This window comes from Grammomys surdaster, unplaced genomic scaffold (assembly GCF_004785775.1).
Source record: "Grammomys surdaster isolate TR1022 unplaced genomic scaffold, NIH_TR_1.0 126131, whole genome shotgun sequence".
Classification (NCBI taxonomy): domain Eukaryota; kingdom Metazoa; phylum Chordata; class Mammalia; order Rodentia; family Muridae; genus Grammomys; species Grammomys surdaster.
In genome coordinates, this window is record NW_021620939.1 from 1,330,453 (window position 1) to 1,358,215 (window position 27,763).

General features: G+C 46.8%; 1 protein-coding gene across 1 annotated transcript in view; it reads left to right on the plus strand.

Annotated features, from left to right (window-relative positions):
• Nucleotides 1-27,763, plus strand: part of Slco2a1 (solute carrier organic anion transporter family member 2A1) — a 75,950-nt gene that overhangs the window by 35,858 nt on the left and 12,329 nt on the right. Inside the window, exons 3-9 of the mRNA XM_028756859.1 lie at nt 1,475-1,637; nt 20,235-20,459; nt 21,498-21,596; nt 22,438-22,574; nt 24,726-24,801; nt 25,315-25,479; nt 26,587-26,776. Of these exons, the coding sequence (XP_028612692.1) occupies nt 1,475-1,637; nt 20,235-20,459; nt 21,498-21,596; nt 22,438-22,574; nt 24,726-24,801; nt 25,315-25,479; nt 26,587-26,776 (1,055 nt within the window). The remainder of the gene's footprint in view (nt 1-1,474; nt 1,638-20,234; nt 20,460-21,497; nt 21,597-22,437; nt 22,575-24,725; nt 24,802-25,314; nt 25,480-26,586; nt 26,777-27,763) is intronic.

Below are 27,763 nucleotides of genomic sequence, written 5' to 3' on the forward strand. Positions count from 1 at the left end.
GTTCAGGTTACCTCCTGACTTCATGAGTGGAGGTATAACACTGTTTGACTGTCAAGTTCTAGTTTTCTTTCAGTTGCTGTGATAAAACCATGACCAAAAGAAACTTGGAGAAGAGAGGGCTTATCTAGCTTACTCTTCCACACTAGGCTATCCTCACAGGAAGTCAGGGTAGGGTCTGAAGCTGGAGCAGAGGCAGAGATGATACAGGAAAGCTTCTCGCTTCCTTCCTCCTTCAGCTTGTTCAACTTGCTTTGTTATTACAACCCAGGACCACCTGACCAGAAATGGCATCACCCACGTTAGGCCAGCCCCTCCCACATTAATCATTAATCAAGGAAGATGTCCCACAGACTTGTCTACAGGCCAACTGATAGAGATATTTTCTCGCTTGAAGTTTCCTCTTCCCAGATGACCCGAGTTCGTCTGCTGGTTAAAAGATTAACCAGCAGAAAGTATGAATTGAGAGTAGTTGCATGGTGCTTGGGGCCATGCACATTGCTTGGTTGTTCTTCTGATGTTCAGTCCAGAGTCCCTGGGTCCATTACTTTGGACCTCATTCAACTTAGAAGTTTAATTTAAAAAAAAAATATGCAGTGCTGGAGAGATGGCTCAGTGGTTAAGAGCACTTACTGCTCTTCCAGAGGTCCTGAGTTCAATTCACAGTACCTACATGGTGGTTCACAACCATCTGTAATGGGATCTGATGCCTCTTCTGGTCTGGTGTGTCTGAAGATAGCTACAGTGTATTCATATATATAAAATAAATAAAATCTCATATATATACATATATGTATATATATATACATATATATATATATTACTCCAGCACCCAGTCAGATTTGGAGGCTTCCTTGGGGTTTGCCCCAAAAGACTTTTCTAGAAGGGCTAGGGAGAGAGCGCAGTTGGTAAGGTGCTGTTTATGCAAGCATGATGACCTAGTTGTCCCATCCCTAGAACCTACGTTTAAAAAGCCAGGTGTAGTAGTGACATGTGTCTATACTTCTAGAGCTTCTAGAGTTGGGGATGTGGAGAGAGAGAGAGAGAGAGAGAGAGAGAGAGAGAGAGAGAGAGAGAGAGAGGTGAATAGCATACACACACACACACACACACACACACACACACGTGTGAGCACACCCACTTGCCAACATTTGCATCCTACATATAGAAACTCAGGTTTCTATATAGATGCTCAATGTTTAGATTAGTTCATCATGTTTTCAGATAATTTCATTGGATTGGTTCAAAAAGCTGAGGCCGAGATGGGTTTCTGATGTCGGAGGGAAAGCGGATGCTTGTGAATCTACAGCATAAGCAAGTCCGACTGGGCCAGGCTAGTGTGGCTTTGTCAGGGACTGGACGAATGCTGGGAGACCCCTTCCCTGTATGTTCTCCCTAGATGAGCTATGGTGGGTCTCTTCTTAGCTGGAGGAGAATGGGACCTGACTCTCACTGAATCCCCTGTTCTCCTCTGCAGATCAGCAACGCTACCCTCATCATCTTTGTCAGCTACTTTGGCAGCCGAGTGAACCGCCCACGGATGATCGGCATAGGGGGTCTCCTCCTGGCTGCAGGGGCCTTTGTCCTCACTCTCCCACACTTTCTGTCAGAACCCTATCAGTACACCTCAACTACGGCTGGTGAGTGGCCCTGACTCCTGTCTTGAGGAGCTGAGGCAGGGAGAGAACCGTGCAGAGTAGATGGTGGTGCTCCTGGGTTGCGGTTTCTTCTCTCTCCCACTAGAGACTGTCCTTGATTTTAGCAGTTCAGTTTCTCTGCAGACCACATCTGAAGTGCAGACCCTGCTGAGGCATACAGGAGTATGAAGTAGTCCAGCTACCTGGTTACTGGCCTGTTGAGGATGTGATTGCTGTCCTTTCCCTGTGACTCCTTGTGCTTTGTGCCCTAGTCAATCCAAACTTCACCTGCCTAGAACCAGAACCCAGAGAGGCTTAGAGAGATGAGGGCCTGAATGTGGGACATGAGGAAGTCTGGGGATTTTCTGGATGTTCCATGATTGCTGCACCTGTCAATTTTACCTCAACTTACATATCGTTTATATGGCCCACTCATTGATGCCAGGACATTAGTGGAGTGCAGGAAAAAAAAGTTATAATAAGAAGTCTTATGTAACTTCTCCTGGGAAAACATGAACAAATGTCTCTTCACTCCACATTAGACACTATGACAACCCAAAGCGATGATTCTACTCAACTCTAGTTGGTGAACCAATAAATTTATTCAGGTTAATTACAGGAGTATTGGTAAGAAATTATAGGAATATGGGTAATTCAAAGGCAGCCACATCACCAAAAGACACACCCATCATGGATGAAGACTCACAAAAGCTGTATCTTTGGAACCGCCTAGAAACTTGTAGGCAACTCTAACAGAGAGTCACCTCTTTCCCAGCAATTGATCTCTGCTTTATATGACCTTGGAGGAGGCTTTGTAAATCTTGTAATTTTCATGAACTTCTGAGCCATACAAGTTTCTATAGCTCACTTCATCTTAAGAGCTCCCTTCTTCCTCTAACCTGAAGAGAATGTTTCAGGTGGGAAGAAATAGCTACATAGTAGGTCTTGACAATTCAAGATACTCAGATACCAACCATTTCATGATTCAAGTATCTAAGAAAAAAAGAGAAGAAAGGTGTGGGGAGGTCCTCTCTCCTGACCTTCAGATAGGGATTCTTTCTGTGACTCAAACTTCTGCATTTTATTGGGATGTCTTGTGACAGAATGAAATAGACCAAGATTTTTTTGTGGTTAAACATGGTATTGATTAGAACGGAAGTATCTATGAAAAGGTAACTTCTCCTTACATTTTATTTTTTAATTATTTAATTAGCACATATTAATTATACATAATAGGCTTCACTGGGACATTTCCATACATGTACATGATGTACTTTGATCATATTCACGTTCTTTCTCCCACCCTTACTAATCTTGTTTCTTTTCTACTGTTTCTTGTGTGTGTGTGTGTGAATTTCGTTAGGGCTGATTAAAGGAGTATAAGTGAGGTTCGTTTATAAGAACATGGACATTTTACCAGAGGCTCCCCTCTGAAGAAAATGTTGCTCTCTTCTCTGCCAACCCATTAACTAATTGTAAATTGTTGTTGTTTTAAATTGTTTACTGTAAGACTTTATACAAATTCTAGATAGCTCTTTGTTGACATAAGCTTTACAAATATTTCCTCCCAGTCTCTAACTCATCATGCATTTTCTTTTAACAGAATATATATCACTTCCAGAACAGAAAGAGGTTTTAATTTTAACAAAATTCAATTTTTCCTTATTTTTTCCTTCCATGACTCATCCTTTTGGTACTGCACTTAAAATCTCTGCTTGACCCCAAGAGAGAGATTTTCTACGTACTTTCATGGGGCGTCTCCATTTTTTGTATTTGCATATAGGCTTACGATCTGTTTTGAGTCAACCATTTATTTATAAATGTTTAAGTTTTCACTTCTGTGTATGAATATCACTCTTTCAGAACAATTTATTACAAAACTGTCTTTTCACCATACCATAATATTGTGCCATTATAGCAGATAAATTGTCTTGGGCTAAGGCTGCAGGTCAGTGGTAGAAAGCTGGCCCACAATGCACCAGACCCTGAGTTCTACCACCAACACAGAGAATTAAGTTGGCCGTGTCTATGAGTTCATATCTGGATTTCCTCCCCATGGATCTGGGTGTCACCTTTGCCAGTACTACAAGCTTCTCTTTCCCTGGTGTATTATTCAATTTCAATATATATATTATTTCAATACCATATGTATATATATATTATTGTGGGGAAAATTTAAAAAGGCCGCCACAGCGGCGCAAGCCCCGGAGGGGCTTCCGCCATCGTGGCAGGTCCCAAATTAGGGAAGAAGTCCTATGGTTCCAGCGGCCTGAGGGCCTTGGCGGCGGCAGGCCCCAGTAACACAAGGAAGTCCTTGGTTCCAAAACGGTTTATTGTCATGGTGGATAATAGATGGATCTAGGCGTACCCCCAAAAACTCAGGGCCGTCCCGAGTTATATAGGGAGGGAGAAAGGGGGAGGATTGGGGGAGGATCTGGGGGAGGCATGTTTAATTTGCTCTGCCCTCTGGCTTTCATTAGTATGTAAATCCCTAGGGCCTGAGGCCTATAGTCTGGCCTATGTGACTCTATGGAGACCGTGACTGCTTTTCAGGATCCTGGATGATGGGGGGGACCCGAACTCCTGCTGGTTCTTGCGCAGAATTCCACGCAGAATCTCGGGGTTCTAGGCACCTGCTCAACCATGACCCAGGATACCCTTACGCAGTCCCACATATTATATATATTATACATTATATATGTTATATATATAATATGTATTGGAATATATACATTACATATATAACATTATATATATAAACTTTGAGATCTAGTTATTTATATTCATAAGAAAAATATTTCTCTGGAATTTTGATTGGGACTGCATTAAATCTATAGTCAATCGGCACTCCTGTTATATGTAATCTTCTCAGTCTTAAACAGTGTAGCTTGCTGCTGCCCTGTGTTCAACACTGATTGATGACTGAACAGGCTCTAAGCTGATGAACGCCTTTATCCTCCAGGAGAACATAGTCCCTTGATCCCTTAATGCCCACTGTCCATCATGGCTGCCCAGTGCTATGGACACTTCTAGCTTACCCTCCCCACCCTGCTCAGCGCTATTAATATTTACCCATAAGGTTATGGGTTTCTGTGATCACTGTTGTTGGGGGGAGGGAGCTTTAAAGTACTTTGTTGCTACAACGTTTCCCTTTTCCTGAGATAGATCCTTTGTTGTTACTTTTATGAGTCCTTGCAGTGATAAAATGTCAGAAAAGATCTTCCATTCACCCTTGCTCTGGAATTGGTTTAGCTGCACTCAACAATAAAATGAGTAGTTATTCCTGCTCAGAACTTTGAAGACAACACATCTTTGTCTTTTGGCATTTCTTAATGGACCTTCTCCATCTGTCCAATTATTAGCCCTTTATTTTTAGGCCTCCTGGTTTTAGTCTCTCTAGTTCTCTAGTTGATCTCTCTTTCATTGTTGTTTTGATACCATAACATGTTTGAATGTGGGCTAATCCGTATCTGTCTAGGAATTCAGCTTTGGTTTTTTTTTTCTTTTTTTTTGGGGGGGGAGGTTGTTTGGATATATAACCAAAAATTTTATTTAATTCTAAAAACTTGTCAGTCAAAAAATGCTCCTGATTTTCTTCATCCTTCACTCTGGAACTTTTATGTGGATATACACGTCAGTCACCCTCATCTCTTAATCTTACTGTAGCTTTCGGTGCGTTGTCTGTCCCTCTGAACCATCTTCTTCGTGGTTTCCTTGAAGTACAACTTTCCATTCTCTGAGTTGCTCTCTAGCTTTTTAAATTAGAACCAAACCCTTCTGCAATGGAAAATTTAAGAACTCTCTCTGTTTTGCCAATTTCTAGGAGATAGGATTTGTTTTCAAAATTTTCAGCCCCAATTTTGTGATTTCTTAATGTTTTTTTTACTGATATGTGTCTACATAGGTGTTTCTTTGGTGTCTTCAAGTATTAAAATATATTTATATATGTAATCTTTTTGATATTGCTTCAGTAGCTCAAGTGATAAGAATGTGGCCCTGTTCCCTTTGTGGTGTCTGCTTGCTTATGTTCAATGTGGGTCCTCCCTTTGTGTGTTATCATGTGACCATGAGCAAACTATAGTGGGATTTTCCCCTGTGTATGTTATATGTGAGCAGATTGGGAGTGGGTCTGGAGTAATGCTGGTTTGTGTACTGGGTGCTATCTGCAGGGATCTGCAGGGCTCTGGTCCAACTAGATACGCAAAAAGAAAAGAGTTGCAGCTCTCCAAGGGGGAGCCAGAGCAAGGCAGGCTGCCAGGCCTCTTCCACAGCTGACACTGTCCTGGGGTCAGTGGCAGGAGGCAGCTAGGAGCCAAGGCCAGAGGTCACAGAGCAGGAAGTGGCTGTGGTATTCTTTGAACCGATTCCAGCAATGAAAGTTTCAGGAGAGAAAATTCTTCCCTGGAGTGTTACAGCTCGATAAGACAGCCACTCTCAGAGGATCTTTGATGAAATAACTCATGCCCTTTATTCCTTGTGGATAGGACCTTATAAACATTTGGGGGTGGGTTGGGATCTAAAGGCAGATGCTTTCTATTGACTTGGTCTGAGATGTTAGGGATGCCTTATCTCCATGTGGTAGGACTTCAGGCGTTGTCCTTAATGATTGATTGTCACAGTCCTTCCCAAGGGGTGTCGTGGAAACATGTTCCAGGACAGGAACATGGTCAACAGTAGATTTAAACACCTACAGTTTTCTATTATGAGAATTTGCCTGGTTCCTGAATCCACTTGACCTCACTAGGTTTTCTGTCTGGTGGCATGGCCCCACAGGGTAGCATGTGTTCTACATCCTCAAGTGGACTTTGTGCTCCGCTCCGGGATCACTATTGCTTTGGAGATAACTTTGTATCAACTAGTTAGCTCAGGATGAATTTGCCCTTCGAGAGACGTGGGGAGAGGTCATGGCTTCATGATGAGCAGCAGTGAGGTCCCACATTGCAAGTGTTCATGCTTCGTTCACCGCCACAGAGCTGTATGCTGTTGGTTGAGAGTGGGTGAGCCACCCAGGAGTGTGCTGAGCAAGTAACTGATTCCTGTTTGCTTGAACATGAATCATTTAGAACGGCTAAGGAAACTCCTCTATGGGTTGTAAGGTTTGTGCTGGAGATGGGGAGTTGGTTTGAATGGAGGTGGAGAATGGGGAGGATTAGAAGCAGAGGTGGGTGGAGGGTCTATGAATGAAGTGTCTACAAGGTTCTGATACTGCCCCTCCTTCCTCCAGGCTCTCTAGTTATTTGTAGGTGTGTTGCACTCCTTGACTATTTAAAGGCTGAACCTTGCTTCAGGAGAGCCAAGAGCGAAGACAGACCTAAACCTGTGGGTTCTGCCCTGTCCTTTCTCCCCTCTATCTGGATGAGGCATTGCAAACCAGCTCTGATGGAGAATCAGGACTTGACCTTTCTGATGCATGAAGACAGGGCTAATGAGATCAGCAAGAGAGCCTGGAGCACTGGGGCCAGGCTGAGGGGAGGGCACTTTGCCAGACACCACACACCATGGCCTACTCAGTCAGGCTGGTTGGCTCCCCGCGGCCTGGGCCCACAGCCCATGGCATTTGCTTTGAACAATGTAGCCACGGGAGGGAAATTAGCGATGGCCTCACTCTGCTCCTTATTAGGGATGGCTGTTCAGATTGAGTTGGACTTTTACCACAAAACTCAGATCACAGGAAATCACTACCAGGCTTGTCTTAACCCCAATGCTCCTGGCCCAAATCATCTGAGAGACTATGGAAAGGGCTACTAGAAAGAGTGGAGCTTGCCTCACAGGACCACAGTGTGCACAGGCTGGGAGAAGGGACTGGGCTGTTCTTGCTCCTCCTGTCTGTGCACATTCTGATCGCAACAACAGGGTAGCACTGGCTTGGATTGAAACTCGAGCAACAGCTGGAAGTGTTCAGGGGTAGACTGCCTTCAGGCACCTTTCTAGTGCCAGGCAATAAGATGAGGAGGACCTTGGCCCAGGAGTCACATCTGTGTGCTTTAGTTGGGCTGTGTACTAGTTGCTGCTGCAATGTGGAAGCATGACGTGTTAATATGTTCAGATAAAAATATTCATCAAGTCTCATTTCATGGAAGAAATCATGACTGGGCTCCACTTCCAATTCTTATGGGAACTTCAACTTTGTGAAGTCATCAAAGTCAGGGGACGTATTTCTTTAAATGTGACACCCAAATGTCGGTGTATCTGAACTGTCTTCTGGAGCCAGGCAGTTGTAGGGCTGAGACTGGCCATTGAGACTCTAATGGAAACTACAGCCTTGGGGCCATTTCCTCCTTGCTACAGTGGTTACAGAGGCCCATGTCCTTGCATTTAGTCCAGTGGCTGGCCTAGGCAGTGATTGTGACATGGTGACTCTTGCTCATGTGGTAGTGTCAAAAGGGCTTATTGGACACTGAGTAAACAGGCAGCCCCTCAGAATCCCCAGTGAAAACACACATTGTGTCCTTTGACAAGTGCTTTGCTATGGGCTGGATAGGGCTGGATAGCACGGGAGGAGCTGCAGGGGGTCTCTAGTCTTCATGCTTGGTTCTCACCCTCACGTGGGCGTATGGATGAGAGTGTGGGCTGCTGATCTCACTAGTTCCCAGAGCATGCTGAATGAAATTTGATAGGGAACCTCTTAAAGTCACAGTGTAAGAGAGGAATAAATCCTCACTCACATTGGTAGACAGAGAATAGACTTTGACACTCAAATCCCACCCCAGCTGCACACATGCCATCTATTCTTAGGGTAGATGCTCCTCTTTTTCTGAATCTGTGAAATGGGAGCAACAACACCTTCCCACTCTGTGTTCCCGGAATACAAATAGACGTTAATAGCGCGACTCACGGTGGCTGCTGGGGAAACTTCTATTTGCTTGCCCTGCTGTCCCATTTGAAATCTGTAATTGATCAGTACCTGCTCCACTCCTCTCCTCATGAGTATTTGCTGATTTCTTCCCCCTTGGAGCAAAGCTGCTCCAGAAATGACCATGGGAAATGAAGGGGACTGTGATCTTCAGTGGGGGAGGGGAACTGACGAGAGGCTGAATGTTGTGGGAAATCACAAAGACCTTTACAACTAATTGCCCATTTAAAAGAGTCCATGCAGACATTTATGGATGTTTAGATTTTCTAAATGTCAGTGGGGTCCAGAAATGTGCCTTGGCGCCCTTAGAGAAGAGACTAGCTACCCAGCCAAAGCCTCCGTCCAAGGCCGTGTCTAGAAGGTACAGAGAGGCTTTTGTGAGTGGGAAACAAGCCAGCGTGAGACCAGTTCCCCTAGGAGAGAAGAGAGGGGACTTTTGGAAACCAGTGTTTTGAAGGACTAGGTCTAACCTTGTGAAAGATTCAGTCTAGTCCTTTCGGAAGTCAGCCTGGAAGACAATGGTTGCCAGGGCGGGAAGTCTGTTGAAAGCTAAGCAGGAAATGAGAAGGGGAAGTGTTGTATTTTGGAAGCAATCAAGAAAAGAAAGGGAAGGAGCCCTTCCTATGCCTTGATGTCTGAGGCTGCTGGTCCCTAGGCTGTGCTCTCAGTGATGTCCCTAGGAAGATGGGTAGAGGGAAAGCTCGGGAAGCCGAGCCTTGAGCTCTAGGGTAACTTCAATCCTTCCTTCCTCAGCTCTTGGCCTCCAGAGCTAAGTCCATCTCCTAAACCTAGAAGTGGCCCAGGCCCAGGCCCAGGCCTCAAACAGAATCATTCTGGAGCATGAGCGCAGGTGGCTCCGTGGTAAATACCCAGCTGTGGCATGAAATGGAGATGCCAGAAGCCATGGGGGAACTGAGGGGCGGCAAGTAGTGTGCATGTGGCCTGAGGGTGCCTGTCACACGTAGGTATGTGCAGGGTAGAGCATCTCTACACGCAGATGTCGCATGAGGTAGGGAGGCAGCTGGGCATGGAGGGGAGAGGAAGCTGGTGTATGTGGATGGAGGTGGGCACTGGAGGCAGGAGTGTGTAGACGCAGGGGTAAAGGTAGGGAGGTAGGGGGATTGTGAGGAGGTGGGAGTCTCCAGGAATGAGGAAGTAGGGTGAAGGGAACACATATGTAGGAAGAGGGGTGTAGGCACAGACGTGGGGGGGGAGCATGCATGTGAGGGGAAGCAGGTGGGGTGGCAATTGGCTGGAGGGCTGAGACAGGGTCTTTATAAAGGGTAAAGGGAGGGTGCGAGTTAGGATGAGTGGGTGGGTAGCTAGGGTGAACGTTGCACAGCCTGGCTAATTGGAACTATTTAATCTGGAAAAAAAGGAAATTAAAAAAAATACAAGAGGGGAAAATATCACAAAACACATGCATGCTGTTAACTCAACTAAAAGAAAAACAGTCCTGTACAAATGAGTAGACCAAAACCAAATGCCTTTGATATGGAGCCTCTTAAAGCCATGGTATAGGAAAGGATAGGTGTAAACCTGGAGACATGGCAGCTGGCGGGCACCCAGCTGCTGCACTCAGCATCAGGGAAGATCAGAACTCTAAGGTTGGTGGAGCAAGCGTCTCCACTGCAGTGGCATGAGAGACAGCCCCTCTCCAGGCACCAGCTCTTGACCTAGGCGTCCATTCTCTGCTTCTTTGAGCATTATCGTGAGTTGGTCTGATGCTGTTTGTATTCTAATGCTCAATACTGGTTCCTCAAAATGTGATTGTCTCCGACATGCAGATAAATCCTCATGTACTCAAGTGATGTCATGTGAGCCTTCTCCCCAGTCTAATTGGTCAATAAAAGGCTAGAGCCTGTGATTGGGCAAAGGAGGGAGAAAGGTGGGACTGGATGTACAAAAGAGGGAGTTGCAGGTAGAGGGGAAAGGAAGTAGACGGAGGTACAGGAGGAGCAAGCTGCCATGGATCAGAACTGTGTTGCCAGAAGAAACAGCATGTAACAGGGGTCATTATAGCTGGGGAATACATTAGTTCTGCCCAATCTAGGCATATGGCTTATAAATAAAATTTCTGGATTTTGTGTCTTTTATAAGGGCTTATTAGGATTGAAATTATAACTACAGAGCATCTGTGTTGTGCTCAAGTCAGGTGAATTGAAAACATTCTCCTAGGTCTCCAGCAGGAAGCTAAGTGTGGCTGGCTCCTCTCCACCTTCTTGGCTGTTGGGAACTATGCAGCCATTTATCTTGTTCAACAATGAGGCCAGGTAGCTGGCCTGCTACAAGTGTCTTGAAGATAAGCTCCTTCCTGTTCCTCCATTGAGTCACTCTTCCTGGGTGGTTGGTAGACTCTGTCTCTGCCCTACCTAGGACAGGAGAAGGTCTCCTTTACCTTCATTCAAGGCAGATAAGAAAGACTTCTTACTATTCTAGTGGCTTTGGGCATCCTAGGAAACAGTCACTATCTCACTGTAGAATGGGATTTGAAGAAACTGTTAGCCATCACTATTGGAGGCAGTGGCCTCCTGATAGACCCAGGGAGTCAGAAAGGCACCATCTACTCCTCATCCTGCACTTGGTGAGAACGGGGATGTTGACTGCCCAGACATCTCCTGTGACTCAGAGGTTTCATATGGATGACCAAGACACACCTAGGCAGTGGGCACATTCTTTCTTTCATGACCAGGGGACTTTTAAGAACTCCATGCTTGTGCCTTCTATAATCAGTGAAGATGGAAGCTCCAGCATTGAAATATGGAAAATAACACAACAGACAACTGACCCACATCCCAGGATCTAGCAGTCAGCAAAGGCTTGTGGGTATTCTGGAATGTTCCAGATATCCCCTTCCTATCTTCTCCCTAGCCTGGGGTAGGAAGGAAGCGAAGGATGAGTAGGAGGACTCCCTCCTCCCCCAGATACACATCCTTCAAGAGTTCTGCTTATGTCTGGGTTGTATTCTGTGTCTCCAGAAGCTTTGGTTATAGAAATCTTTAGTGGCTGAAGTGTTTGAAAACCATGTTAGGCCATGGACAGACATTTTAATTCAAGTATGAGGTAACAAATATTTCCAGCTTGCCAACCCCAGAGACTATGAAGCTATTCACACTGTTACAGAAACACCAGAGTTTCCATAGGAGTAGAGTGTGTCTAGGCGTGTGCTATAAAACTCATGGGCACAAACAGGGCGGAGATCCATCCAATCTTATCCTACTTAGTAGTTTCCCAAGCCCTGTACTAGGTGGTTTTTCTGGCCTAGGCTTATCCTTGCCCTTAGAGCTGAACTCCCAGAGTGTGAATCTCCCAGGCTGCCTTGATGTTCTCAGTCACTCTCTTCCTTAGATTTCCCGGTACCACCTCCATGGGTTCTAGTCCTTCCTAAAATCATCCTGACCAAGTCTGTTAGTCACCAGCTTTAGGAACAGCCATCCCATAGCTGGGCTGAGCCTGTTCTGCTGCAGGATCTTTACTGGACCTCAGAGAATAAGGCTTCAGGGCTTCAGAGTCTCCCCAGGAAAAAGAGAGTTTCCACTCTAGACCTGAGGATCCTACAGCAGGCTTAAGATGTGGATACATGATCAAAATAGCCAGAAACTCAGTCCCACAGATGGTTTCGTTGTTGTTTTGTTGGAGACAGAGTTTCTCTGTGTCACCTTGGCTGTCTTGGAACTTGCGCTGTAGTTTGAGGTCTGGCCTCAAACTCAGAGATCCACCTGCCTCTGCCTCCAAGTGCCAGGCCTTGCTTTACCTATTTGCTGTCTAGCTGGAGCCAAGTCTTGTATTATATTCCTGTAAGAGTCCTTGGTTGGAGCCCTGCTTTTTATCCTTGGGTCTAATTTTTTTACTTTTTGGCCTCCGGGATGTTTTATTGGCCATTCTCCTGGCTCTACAACATTCCTGTCATTCTTAGGCCTGCCAACTGTGTCCCCAAGACAGAGCATGCAGTGTGATAGACACATAACCCTTCTCCTTAAGGTATGCAGCAAGCTGGTTTCCCCTGAGGATGCTCTAGATATGGTTCCCCATCTTACCTAGCAGATATAGCGACAGACTTTGTCAATAGGCTTCCTCCAGTCAAGTCATGCCATAGCTTCTGCTGGCTGAGGAGCCCCACTAACAAAGACAATGTGTGTGGGGGAGGAGGCATGGATGATTTTTGATGAACTGATGTTGGCTCTGCTAACCGCTCTGGGTTTTCTTCAAAGAGCTCCCCGGCAGCCTGGGGAATAAATCTGTGAGCAATAACTTTTATTTCACAACCAATGAAAGGTGCTAGTGAAGTGTCTATCTCCTCAAATATTAAAGGCAATGCTGCAAGCTGTCATCATTTTTCTCCTAGCCACTAACGAAATGAGCCTGATGCTCAGGGTGCCAGCTCCTGTGCACTGGCATAGGGCTACAAGGAACTAGGAGACGAGTCTCAGGCCAGCCGTATGGCTTGTGATTGTGTTAAGTCCTGCACACAGCAAGCCTGCTCTCCCTTATGGACAGTACAAGTACCGTTTTTTTAGAACCCTCCTATGACAAGGGAGCCAGTGTGGGAAGAGAGTTTCAGTCTTGGTACACACATACACATGTGAGTGTGTGCGTGCACACACACACACACACCTATACACACATGTGCCCAATACCAGCACACTCCTTCCCTGTACATGTATGAACCTGTCCAAGAACACACTTTTGCCCTGTGAGTTCTTTGTTGTAATCTTCTGTTGCTGGAAACCACCATCAGTCCTGTCTGTCATTACTGGATCCTGTCCCTGAGTTTTAACAGCCCGAATAACATGACCTGCTAGTGGACTTTTCCCTCATCCATTTGAGTTTCTTCTAGTGATTCATGCTAATTATTTCTTATAAAATAATGCTTTATAAAATAAAGTTTTATGAATAAGGAGAGCATAAACTTGTGAAGAGATGGGAAGGTGGGAGAGGGGACCTGGGAAGAGCTAGGAATGAGAGTGAATATAATAAAAATACATTGTATAAAGTTCCCAAGGAACCATAAAATATGTTAAAATATTTTTAATTGCAATGATACATCATGATCACATATACTTACATAGCATGTGACATTTCAATCTATGCATGCCTGTGTACTGATCAGATCAGAATGGCTGACATACCTCTATCATGCCAGCCTCTTATCATTCCTTTATGTTGGAAACATCATTCCTGCCCCAGTCCTGCTCCATGCCTGCCTGAGTCATGGGTCACATCCCAGGAAAGTTGATTTCTTGACACCAAATCTCCTATATTGCAAAACTGCGGAGGGATCCAGAAATCAGGACTGGAATTTTGCAGATATAAAACTCAGCATGAGTCAGAAGGTTGACTCTCGTGCTGCCAGGGTGGAGCTGGGTAACCTCGGGAGGGGTGAGGCCAGCCTGTTTCTAGTTAGCGCTGACCAGTCCTGTAAAAATTGATGGAACCAGACCCCCTGTGTCCAACTGGGTTAAAGAATGTGCTCTAATGAACCTGTGCCTTCCAGGAGTCTGCCTTAAAGAAGACAGGAAATAGACTAACTTCCTATTAATAAAGGTTCTTTTCCCTCCTAAGGACCCCTGCAGTATCGGAGACAGATAGCCTTGGTGGCAGATGGATTACAGAGTTATGTAGTGGCTGCAAAGGGTGCCACTTATCTGGTCTTATTTCAGGACTTTTATTATTTTTAAAACTTTGTGTGTGAGGGGATTGGAGATATATTGACACATACCTTTACCCAAGCACTCGGGAGGCAAACATAGGTGGATCTCTGTGAGTTTGAGGCCAGCCTGATCTACAAAGTGAGTTGCAGGACAGCCAGAGCTACATAGTGATACCCTGTCTCAAACAAACAAACAAACAAACAAACAAACAAATGTGGGACTGGAGAGACGGCTCAGTGATTAAGAGGACTTGCTCTTGCAGAGGATTTAGCTTTAGTTCCCTGATCCCACATGGTGGGCTCATAACCATCCATAACTCCAGTTTCAGGGGACTCAATGCCTTCTTCTGATCCTTGAGAATGCAACATGCACATACATGCAGGCAGAACACCCCTATGCATGAAATAAATAAATCTATAAAAGTTTTTAAAATTTGTATGTGAGGTAATATGTATAAATATGTTTTTGTGTATGTTCATATGTTCACACGTATACATACATATATTTATGTGGAGGCTAGAAGTCAATGTTAGATGATTCTCAATCACCTTTAACTGTATTTCTTTGAGACAGTATCTCCCACTCAACCTGGAGCTCCCCTATTTAACTAGGCTGTTGGCCAGTGAGCTCCAGGAATTGGCCTATCTCTACCTCCTCAGTGCTGGGATTGCTGGTACATGCTGCCACGCCTGAGCTTCTCTCTGTGTGCTGAGAATCAGAACTCAGGTCCTTATGCTTGCACAGCCATCATTTTACTAAGTGACCATGTCCCCAACCACAGTGAGCAGCCCAGGAAAGCTCTCAGACTCCCCAGGTATATGACTTGAGAAATGATGAGATACGTGTTGACCCCTTACATGGGCTCAAGCCCTTGGAAAAAGCTAAGAATTCTGCCCCAGGGAGGAAGTGAGAGACTGCAGTCCAGAAAGCCAATCCACCAATGACACACTCTGTCATTCTGTCTGTTGAGAACCTACCCATAAGGATGGTCCCCTCCAAGACCTGTTCCTCCCATACTCCTGCCCCTGTAGTCACCCATCTATGGTGCTCCGCTCATTCATGCTGATTATTTTTTGAAGAGAAGAGCTTAATGGTTTTTTAAAAACATCTAAGACCCTATTTTCACCCAGTGTGTGATGGCCAGGCGTCTGTGCCTTGTTCCTAAGATCCTGCATAAGGATCCAACTGCTATCAACTGCCCTGTAGGGCAGGGAGCAGCAGACTTCCTCAGCACTCTGGGCTCCAGGGCTCAGTGCTTGCCACCTCCAAGGTAGCCAGCTGTTGTTCCTCCGAGATGGTGCCCATGGAGAAAGAAGCCCTGCTCTAAGGGCTGAGTTTACTGCTGCATGGACATGCATGTGTGCATGGACATACATGTGTGCATTCATATGTGGATGTATGTACAGATGTGTGTGTGTGCATGTGTGGGCAGATGTGTGCTTGTATGCATGTGAGTGTGTGTGTGTGTGTGTGTGTGGTACATCTGGAGACCAGAGGTTGTCCTGAGTGTTGTTCCTCAGAATAGTCATCCACCATATTTTTTCAGACATATTCTCTCACTGGGACTTGGGCTGGCCAATTAGACTAGGCTGGGTGGCCACAAGCCATGTGATCCCCATCTTCCCAACACTGGCATTACAAGCGTGTGCCCTCATGCTGGGCTTTTCATATTGGTTCTGGAGATCAAATTCAGGTCTCATGCTTCTGAGGTCAAGCACTTTATGATCTGAGCTGTCTCCTCAGTTCCAACTACTGTCCCTTTGCACAAGTGTCAGAGCTGGATCTGAAATAGATTTGGGCCTCATTCAGGACCGGCATCTGGAAAGACATGCTCTGCAGAGAGATCGTGAATCAGTGTGAGGAAGAGAAGAAAGCCGTGGAAGATCTGGAGACTTGGGGGTAGTTGGGGCCAACTGATTTTTTTTCATAAATATTTTGAATAAGAGGTATTTCTGACCTGCACACTGACTTTTTAAACTTAATAATAGTGAAACGATCCCCAGAGACTTTGGCTGCTGAACACTTCACTAGATAAAACTCCATGAGGATTTCTGCGGCTTTGGCATACCATGCAGTAGGCCACATGAAGACTTAATAAGGCAGTCAATGTTTTTACGGTCTTTGATGACCATTAAATATCTCACAAAATATGCTTTTGCCAGCCAAGGCAGCAACGAAGTCCTCATGAGCGTGGGTTTCGTTAAATAGCAAGGAGAGAAGAAGTTGGGAAATAGAGTAAACATAGAATAAACTCGATTCTCAGGAACTTTTATTTCCCCTAGAAGTTCCTCAAGTTGTCACCCCCCCATCCCCACCTCCAGTTCCCTTCATTCTCCCACCACAGTCCAACCTAGTGAATGTTTTCATCCTCATTCAGCCATGGAGCCCCCGCAGGCCCAGAGCACACAGCCTTACCTGTTTGAGCTCTAGACAATTCTGGCTGAGGGTCTTTCTGCCTTGAACTCAGGCCTTAGTCCACCCAGAAACTGTACTTCAGTGCCCTGTCAGGGTCTTCACCTGTCTTGGCGTGTCCTTGGGGTACAATCCAGGCTGCTTCCCAAGGCACTCTGCCCACCTGCAGTAGCTGCACTGCGTAACTCCACCCTACAACTTCTCTGTGAACTGTGTCACTCACTCGTGAGTGCTGAGACACCCTGGCTTCTCACTGTGTCTTCTTCTTGGTTCAGAGCCCCCCTTCTCCAGGAAACCTTTTCCAATACCTTCCCACTGCCCGTCACGCCCACTCAGAGTTTCCCGTTTACCCTTTACTCTCTGTCCTGTGTGTGCTTTCCAAATGTGGTGAAATATATAATGTGAAGTTTACCATTCTACCACTGTAAGATGCGTGCTGGTGGGGCTAAGTGCATCCATCACAGCCACCTGCCCCGGCCTGCGGGGATTCGACGAGACCTTAGGGAAGGGGGCAAAAGAATGAAGGGACAAGAGAGACAAGGAATGAGAGCAAGTCTGGGGTTCTGATCAAGCTCTGAAACTTTAATTTCGGGTGCAGGTTATAAAGACACAGCAAACAGGGAAGTTTGGGTGAGGGTCATTGCTTAGGGCTGTTGAATCCTTATTGCCCTAGACCATCTCACTGTCATATCCTTATTGCCCTAGACCGTCCCATTGTCGTAACCGGCTCCTAGGAAATGCCAGACGTTCTTTAAGTTCCTGGGGCCTGAGACCCGTGAACGTCCTTTCTTAACCTTGCCCTGACTAGGCTTTCTAGAACAGCAGGTAACTTCCTAGGTTCCCTTAGGACAGCAGGTAGTTTCCTGGGTTTGGCTCCCGACAGCCACCCACCTCCAGAACATTCTTATGTGAATCGATTATATGCAGTGTCTTCACTCTCTTCTCCCCTAGCCCTTGGCAAACTCTCTGTCTTTATGAATTTGGCCACTTTAGAAGCCTCCTGCTAATGGAGTCAGACAGGACTTGTCATTCTGTTTAGTTTCTTTCACTTAGCGCATAGTGTCCTCAAAGCTCATCTATATTAGCATACAGCGGAACTTTCTTCCTTTACAAACTGAATAATACCCTATTGTATGTACCATAGTTGACTTAATTACTGAGTTTCTACTTCTTGGTTTTCACCAACAATGGTGCTGTAAATATAGGAGCATAAAGATCTCTTCAGGGCTGGAGAGATGGCTCAGTGGTCAAGAGCACTGGCTGCTCTTCCAAAGGTCCTTCCTAAGTTCGAGTCCCAGCAACCACACAGTGGCTCACAACCATCTGTAATGGGATCTGATGTCCTCTTCCACTGTGGCTGCAGGTAGCTACAATGTACTCACATACATAAAATAAATAAATAAATAAATAAACAAATAAATAAGTCTTTTTTAAGATGGAGAGTCTTAAAAAAAGAAGAAGAAGAAGAAAGAGCTCTTCCAGGGCAGTGGTGGTACATGCTTTTGATCCCAGTAGTTGGAAGGCAGAAGCAGGAGGATCTCTGTGAGTTCCAGGACAGCCTGGTCTATAGAGAGTTCCAGGACGGCCAGGGCTGTACAGAGAAACCATCTTGAAAAACAAAACAAAAATCTTTTCAAGCTTCTGTGTCTAATGACTTTGATTATTATGGGAATCGTTGAATTATAAGGTAATGTCTCTTTCTGGGTTTTGAACCTGCTTTGCAGAGTGACTGCAGCATTTCACATAATTCACCAGCAATGCACAAGGGTCTCTCAGTCTCTGGATTCTCACCAACACGTACTGTTTTCTGGCTTTTTGATGCTAGCCATCCTGTGGGATATTACCTAATATCTCATCGCATCCTGTTTCTGATTTGGCAAAGCAGTACTGTAGTTGCTTTTTTTTTTTTTAACAACCCAGAGGCCATCATGGATTGGAGACTATGTAAGGGCCATGCCTGTGTCCCTCTGTCACCTGCATGGGGAGGGCCCTCTCTCATGGTCACTAGCCAGATGGCTGGGAGACTGAAGAGGACTTGAATCTTGGTGCATGTTTTTCAAGAGGCAGGCTTCACCCACACTGCCATTCAGAGGATAGTGTCTCAGACTGAGGCACGTGCCTTCAGTGACCGAGCTGGCACAGGGACAACTCTACGCCTCTTTCTTGGGATTATCATTTGATTTCAGATGTTCTTTAAACTATTCCCGAATAGATAACGTACACCAAAGGACACTCACTAAAGGTGGCCAAGGCCCTGTCTCGGTTAAAGTCATCTACATTCTGCACCACCAATGAGCCTTGGCTAGTGGTTGTAGTAACAGTTCGGTTTACTGAGAGAGGTATAGGTTATGCAAACCAGGCTGTCCTCTAACTGGTAATCCTTCTGCCTCAGCTCCTTGAGTGCTGAGATCCCTGATGAGCATGCCATACATGGCTTTACAGAATACTTGATACTATAATACCTGGTCTTCATCCCCTCTGTCTTTTCTGAGTCAGATCTTGATGACCATCGAAGAAGCTCCTTTGCTGGAAGTTTGCACATGGGTCTTGTCTAGACACCGGCATTGAGAACAGGAAGTGACGGGGTTTGGCTACAGGAGACCTATGTGGAAGGGGAATGGGGCATCAGGGAAGGCAGAGCCCCTGCCCCAGCTTTACCATCTCTTCCATGGCCCCCACTTTTTCTCTCCAGGGGACTCGGGGGCCCACTAGCTCAGGCCACACCTCTGAGAAGATCACAAGTAGGAACTAAACTGATTCCATCCGTGTTAATGAAAACCTCGCAGAGGAAGATTAGTGACGTCAGAGGTTTCCATTGGCCAGGATGAAGCAGGAATAAAAGGAATCTGGAAAAGATTCCCTCAAACCTCTCAAGGCCTTGGAAAGCTGACAATACTGATTGTTTAGTGTGAGCCAAATTGAAAACAGAGGTATGGAAGCAGCTGCCAAGCCTGGCAAAGTCTACAGCCACAGGAACCAGTGTCCAAAGGCTATACTGGGATGACTAGAGCCCTCCCAGAAGGGCCTGAAGGGGCAGCCTCGTTCCCCAATCTGTAATATGAAAGGGTCTCCAAATCCCCTTGTTTTCAGAGTCTGTGATTCTTCTCTTGGTCCTGGCCAAAGAGCCAAGAAGCATTAAGAGTCTATGATTCTGAGGGGCTGCCCAGGTGTGGTCAGGTCACTAAATACCTTTGGAGTAAATCCTTCACCATGATGTGGTACTGGGTTCATTCAGAAGTGAAGGATCAGAGGGTCAAGATGCAGGGAAGACCAGAGCCAAGCCTGGCTGTGACATAGTCTTTTGCTGAGGAGAACTTTGGGTTTTGACTGTGGATCACCTCTTCCAGATGGGTGGTGCTTTCCTCCAGGACTGCAATATGGATCTACTATGCTCAACCTGCTGCCAGCACCAGCACAAAAGGAGAAATGGTTGTGCCTTCTCCTTCCTGGGCAGAACTGGTCCTGTTGCAAGAACCACCATCCCCCTTGCTCTCACCTCAGTCTCTGTAGCCCCTTCTGCCAAGCAAGCAGAGGAATACTCCTCATGTCCTATTTTCCCATCCCTGGCCCTCTTTCCCTTCCTCTGGGGTATGGAAGAAAGGATGGAACAAGAGCGGGACAGAAGGACAGATGGTGGAAGCGGGAAAGCAGGGTGGTAGTGACCACTGGGCATGCTCATTGCAGGAAACAGCAGCTTTCAGACCGACCTCTGTCAGAAGCATTTGTCAGACGTGCCCCCCAGTAAGTGCCACAGCACCGTGCCTGATACCCAAAAGGAGACCAGCAGCATGTGGGGCCTGATGGTAGTTGCTCAGCTGCTGGCCGGCATTGGCACGGTGCCCATTCAGCCATTTGGGATCTCCTATGTGGACGACTTTGCAGAGCCTACCAACTCGCCTCTGTATATCTGTGAGTCTTGAGCTTTAACAGGGCTGTGCGGGGTGGGGAGTCAGGACCTGATGCAGAACCTGCTGAAGTTCTTGGGGCTGAAATGGGGTCTGATTTGCTTGACCCACAACATGGTACATGAAAAAGGCCCATTGTAAACGCCAGTTCTGTTTCCTTCCGCTTGGATGGACCTCAAGTGGCCAACCCAAGTCCCCAGGCTCTTACCTGGAGGACAGCACTAAGATTCTTTGTGTGAGCCACATGCTTTGAGGTTAGGTGAGCTGATACAGATCACCATTTAGCCCTGTTTTGAGCCTTTGACACCATAGCATGACATTGTGTTCTACCAAGTTCACACTAGAAAACCATGCAATTGAGGTTTTTTTTTTTTTTAATGCAACAACGACAGCAACAACAACAAAATCCCATAATGCTTTAAGTTTAAATTTGGTATTGGGCCACATTCATAACTGTCCTGGAGACCGTGTGGCCTATGGGCCAGGTGTTAGCCACTCTGTAGATCCTCAACAAATTACTGAGTTCTCCAGGCTCATGCTAGGTGATATACCAATATTCTGAGTTGTGAATAGGACAGCATGCATGAAGAAGACAGCAGATGGCCAACTGGTACATAATCCCTTCCTTTAGAAAAAGCCACATTGAGCTTTCTCAGGGCTTCAGGTCACAGACTGCCTCTTTGACTCCATGAGCACCTGCCAGAGCCATCAGCACTGTACACACACAACACTGTAACTATAGCACACCCTGGACTGGCATGTTTTTAAAGATACCATGGAGGAAAGTTCATGCCAGGCCAGCAGATCTCTCTGGCAGGTGCTGGAGGAGCAGCAGGCTTGGTTCGGCAAGCCTTGGCATCTGGCCCTTCCTTATCTGCAGGAGATGTAATAGGCTTGGGCTTCAGGAGGTGTCACAGGCATGGGCTTGTTATTCCCAGGGGACAGTAAGTGGCACCTTAGGAATCTCCTTCAGTTTGGGAGACTAGGAATGCCAAACTTCCTCAATGCCCCTCAGCCTTTTATCCCTTACTTCAATTTCCAGCCATCTTATTTGCTATCGCCGTGTTTGGACCGGCTTTTGGGTACCTGCTGGGTTCAGTCATGCTGAGAATCTTCGTGGACTATGGCAGAGTGGACACGGGTGCGTATGCAAAGAACACTCATTCTTATCACCCATTTAGTGCTGCTTCTGGTTTAGCTCCTCCCCTTTGGCTGCCTAAAGAGATCAGCAATGGAGCTCTCAGTCCAATGGGATACTGCCCACAGGTGCCTGTCATTGAGTGACTGGACACCATTTTGCCACCTCCTTCCCTCCTTCTGTGTCCATGTTTGACATCAAGGAACACAAAGGGGGCTAGAGCGCAGTGGGGCAGAGTTTCAGGGGAACATTTCTGTTTGGAGGCCAGGCAATCCAGTTTGTTGATGGCTCTATCCTCAAGCTCCTAAGAACTATGGGACTTCCTTTCTTAGGGATCCTCAAAAGTAAGGCGTAAAAGAGCTCAATGGTTAAGTGCACAGGTTAGGACACCAGCAACACAGGTTTGAAATTGATTAATGGACAAAAGATTTGGTCTCGGGATCAGTCAGAGGAAGTCAGATGTGTGTAACTCTCCCATCACCTGGATGCTAGAAGAGCCGGTAGGATGGTGGTGGTAAAGTGTGTAGTAGTGCGTGAACTGTGTCAGCCCTCTGGAGACCAGATCATTTCACCGTTATTCCTGCCAAGAGCCAGAGAGGAAACACAATGTGAGGCAGGGCTAGTGTTTGCCTTTCAGTGCAGTGACTGGGGTATTCTGGGAATACCAGAAAGGCCTGGAGAGGTAGAGTTGTACTGATCAGGGTCCTGCATTATAGTGTGTCTTCCTACCATTGTGGGAAGAAAGTCAGTAAAGCATCCCCCTGAATCAGATTTTCCTTTGAGTCAGGTCGGAGAGATCGTGCATTCAACCAACAGACACTTCTGTCCCTCGGTTTCTTTTCAGCTACAGTGAACCTGAGCCCAGGTGACCCTCGGTGGATCGGAGCCTGGTGGCTGGGCCTGCTCATCTCCTCAGGCTTCTTGATTGTCACCTCTTTGCCCTTTTTCTTCTTTCCCCGAGCCATGTCCAGAGGAGCAGAGGTAAGTTTTCCAGAGCCCACGACTCTGTGGATGTAGCAGCATAAGCAAAGGACACGGGCTTAGAAAAGAAATGCTGGGAAGCTGCAGCTGCCTCTGCAAACTGAGGGAAACGAAGTCTCAGGACCCAGGGTTCATCAGAGGCTGAGAGCAGGCACCCCTCAGTGCCTTCATACCGCTGTCATCTCAAAGACCAGAGGGTTCCAAGGAACATAGTTTGGAAATCCCAAGTTCATCTAAGCTGGGCTAGAGAGTTAAGAAACAATTAACACTGCACAACGGGATAGGAGACAGGGAGACAACTCAGTCCATAGAGGGCGGCCATGCAAGCATGAGGCCCTGGGCTTGAGCCATGCCACCTCCATCTTTGAAAGTCAGGCGTGGTAGTATTTAATTGCAATCCAGTGCTGGGGGAAGCAGATAAGTGGAAGTATTCCCTAAGGCTTCATAGCCAGACAGCCTATGTGGGATGCTCCAGGCTACTTAAAGACCTCTTTAAAAATCAATATGAGGGACTGGAGAGATGGCTTAGTGGTTGGTTAAGAGCACTGACTGCTCTTCCAGAGGTCCTGAGTTCAATTCATGGTGGTTCACAACCATCTGTAATGGGATCTAGTGTTCTCTTCTGGTATGTCTGAAAACAGCTTTTGTATATATACTTAATAAAGATAGGTGGTACCAGAAAGATGGCATCCAAGGCCTTCACGTGGACACACACACACACACACACACACACACACACACACACGAAAGCTGAGCAGGTAGTGAGGCACAGTTAACTTGGACATTTAATGGAGCTTACTAAGGTTTGAGCCTGAATGCCTGGGGAGAATGGGGAGTCCACTCAGGGTGTGAGTGTGGGCGTGGTGCAAGGATGGGCTGAGAAGGAGAGCGTCTGGGATAGGGCTGTGTCTGCTGGGGCAAAAAAACCAGAAAGATAAAACTAGGAAGCAGCAGAGAGGAGATTGGGTGGAGCCTTTATGTTACACTAAAAGGTCCAACATTTTCTCCTGTGGGTTCTGGAGTCACTGTGGTGACTGTGTGGCCATGTAGTGACAATATGGCAGTTGGCTGAGATTGAGGCTCATGAAAGAATGAAGATTGGAGACCTGAGAGGCTCAAGAGAAAGAAGGGAAACATGGTTGAGGGTCAAGGCAATGGCCATCAGAGATGGGGACAAAGGCCTGTCTGGCTGTTCCTGAGCAGTGATGCAAAGGTTTGGCTGAGGACTGGGTTGGAGCTGCTGCTTTGTGTCTATGATTTAAGACAGAAAGGCCCCCACTGTGGGAAATGGGGTGTGAGTAGAGGCCCAAAGCTTATCCCAGGGGAGCATTTAAGAGGTTAGGGCGTGTTTTGATAGGCTAAGAGTCGGACAGCTCTAAGCTTGAGGACTGTTCCCCTCATAAACTTGCTGAATGATATTAGGCAAGTTGCTTTGTTTCTACACTTCCTTTCTTATAAAGTTCTTGGGAGTAATTAAAGAATCTGTCCGGGAAGGAAGTTGTGAGGGACGAGGCAATGGATAGAGAGTGATGGGCATGTTGCCCAGAGCAGAGGAGCTCAGTTAATGGGAGCGTCAAAAAATGCTTATGGCAAAGCCCTGGCCTCTGTCTATCAGTGGCTCAGAGAGAGCTGGGGCCTCTGGCTGGAGCTGTAGGCTTCAGAAACTGGCAAGGGCACTGAGGTAATATGCCCAGAAGGCACGGGTAATGGTTAGGACAGAGCCTACAGTAGGGCTCTCCTCTGGACCAAAGAGAAAGCAGGGACCCAGAGAGGACACAGAAAGGGAGAGCTGAGAACAGCAGACATTGTAGACCCCTGTGTCCTAGAAGCCAGACATCTCCAGAATCTGCATATGGGACACACTGTAGTCATAACATAGACAAAGGTAGAGTCCAGGACAATGCTTTTGGCATCAGTCATGGGAAAGTCAGATGAAATAATATGCCCATAGGTACTGTGGGAGGTGTTGGCACAGAGTCACTCTGGCCTCCTGCCAAGGCACCAGGCTCCTGAAAACACTGGTGGTATCTGCTTCAGGAGTCCATTCTCCAGATGCCCTCCCACACACACGTGTGGTCCTTGAGCCACTGAGTCCAGAGAGTCAAGGGCTCAAGGATGGGCCATTAACATCACCATGTTTGCTACCTTCAGAGGTCTGTTATCGCAGAGGAAACAATGAAGATGGAGGAGAACAAGTCAAGAGGCTCCCTGATGGATTTCATTAAACGTAACTGACTGCCCCAGCAGCCTAGGGTGGGCTGGTTCTGGGAGGCAGGAGGCCAGGTACAGGGTAAAGGGCAACAAGAAACATTAAGGTCTGTGACTGCCTCACCTCCCAGATGCACCTTCAGTTCAGAGGGCTCCTACCAAGGACCCTGGTGACTGGTTCTTTACAGGGACCAGTAAACCCCACTTCAGGCAGAGCCAGTCACCCCTCCCAAGTCTCCCCCTTCTGCTCTCTCTTCTCTTCCTATAGAGGTGGAAGTTGTGGGAGGAGACCTTTCTCAGTGTGAGCAGTGTTTCTATTTACCCATCACCAGCATCCTCTTAGTCGGACCACAAGTGTGGTGACTGGGAATCCAAGGACCCTGGGCTGACTGCTGGGAGTCTGGGTGTCTCTGATTCTGCCCCGAGGAAGAGAGGAAGCTGTCCCTGTGGATGAGTCAGGGTGACGGCAAGGCTCTAGGAAGCCTGTGACGCTCTTGCCAAGGCCTGTCTCCTAATAGCTGTCTGCCTGCAGGGTTCCCCCGCATCTTCCTGAGGCTGCTGCTGAACCCACTCTTCATGCTGGTGGTCCTGAGCCAGTGTACCTTCTCCTCAGTCATCGCTGGCCTCTCCACATTCCTCAACAAGTTCCTGGAGAAGCAGTACGGTGCCTCAGCAGCCTATGCCAACCTCCTCATTGGTGTGTCAGAGGGCACTGCAGGGCCCGGGTGGTGCTGCCCTGGGGAGGAACTGGGTACTGTACAGTCCATCTGTACAGAGATAACTGAGGGCCAGACCGGATACAGGCAGGAGACAGGAGGGCTTGCCCAAGAGAAAGAATTTTAAGAACATTTTTCCTGGTTGGCAATCTAGAATGATTTTGGCAGGACTCTGAGACTCCTATTCTTCTATTCAGGAGTGGGTAGAGACTAGAGGCTGCCTTCCTTTCCATCAAGAGGGTAGGAATCTGATATCCTCCCAACTGACCTTATCATAGGCAACAGAGGAGAGAGGGAGCATGGACCTTGAGACATGTATAACACTGCCTAGGAGCTTAAGACATACATAACACCGTCTAGGGGTTTCCTTCTCTAGGAACTTGAGTCTCAACTCTGTGGCACGTCAGGCTCCTTTACACAAGGACAGTGCAGATGCTTGGCCCCCACCTGGACTAATAAATCTGTGTTGGGGGTGCTCATACTTCTTGCAGTAGATGCTAAGAACCATTAGTGGATGTTCCACCAAGTACCTAGATGAATAACTGGGCCAGATCTATAGGTAAATTTAACCAAAGATTTAACAAGATAATCAGGGAATGAGATCTGAGGGTGACCTCTCTGTCCACACTGAACTCTTGTATAGCCTTTAGGGATGATATCATTTCTCCAGCCTTCAGTCTTGGATCAGGAGTCGCCACCCAAGGATGATCTACTTCCTTATTTTTGTTCTTGTTGTCTTGTTCTCAATTTTGTCTCTTTGATACAAGTCCTAGAATAGCCCGGGGTGATTCTGAACTTGCTACATAACTGAGGATCACCTAGAATTCCTGATCCCTCTGCCTCCACTTCCCAAGTGCTGGGTTACAGGTGTCAGAAGCTGACTGCCTCTTGGCTCTTTGATCAGGCTAGCCAACCCTCTAGTAAAGCAACCCAGCAAACACTCGATAGTTAAGGATATTCAGTAGTCAGCCACTAACTACTATCATACTTGAATGTGTCCACTGCTCCTTCATGAAGCTGTGTTCCTTCCTGGTGGTTCAGCTCAAGGCTCCCAGGCTGTGTATCCAGCTCCTCTCCTTCTCACCTAGGTGCTGTAAACCTTCCATCTGCGGCCTTGGGGATGCTATTTGGAGGAATTCTCATGAAGCGGTTCGCTTTCCCTCTGCAAACCATCCCCCGAGTAGCTGCCACCATTATGACCATCTCCATGATCCTATGTGCCCCTCTCTTCTTTATGGGATGTTCCACACCAGCCGTGGCTGAGGTCTACCCTCCCAGGTATGGACCAAGGGATGTAGAGATACCCTTTGTAAGCCCAGCCTGAATCCAGCCACTGTATGTCTCTCTTCTCAGCCTTTCACCTCCTCCCTCCTGCTCACTGGATCTGATCTCTCACAGGGTGACACAGGGAACCAGGTCTCAAATAGTACAATCCATTATGAGATGAGATCGGCCAACCGTTGTGGTTGGGTTTAGGGTTCCGTTTTCTAAGAAGTAACAGAAACTAGTCAGTTTACTGTTGACTGAACCTGAGCCGTAGGAGCCAGGAAATAAGCAGTGGTTAGTGTCAGCTCTGGACCAGCTAGAGTTTGAGTCTCACTGAGCTCTCGAAGAAAGAGGAGAGGAGACTTGAAAAGATTTCGAGATGAACAATTAAAATGGTGACACACTTAAAAAAAAGGGGGGGGGGCTGGAGAGGCAGAGGCAGGTCAAAGGACCGATCTGTTTGCTTAAATAAGTTTAGAGTCAAGCTTTATCTTCAGAAAGAGTGTTACAACCCCGTGAGCATAGAACATGTTCACCCCCTACCTCCTTCCACCCCCCTACCCCACCCTAGGTAATCACCTTGCAACTTTTTCTTTAGGACTTTGCCTAAAAGCATTTGCAAGATTTGGAGACTCAGAACCTTTTAATCCCAGCATATTCTCTTTCTCATGGAGAGCAACATCTCCAAGTTCTGCAACAGCATCAGGCAAAAGGCAAAAGCACAGTGTGAAATGACTTCCTCCATAGTTGATAGGTGAGGGAGGAGAGCAGAACAAAGGAGGGGACTCTTGTCACATGAGGAACTCACCGCTGCTCTGCAGGCTGACTGGGGACCCAGGGAACCCTGAAAGTTTGGGAACCTTGGGGTGGTTTTCATTGGGAAGTTGGTCCCACCTCTGTCACCTGCCTGGCTTGAGTTCTAGGTATGATGTTTTTTGTTGCTACAAGGGAGTTATCCATACACAACAAGCCCCTTCCATTGTGATGTCCCATAAATGC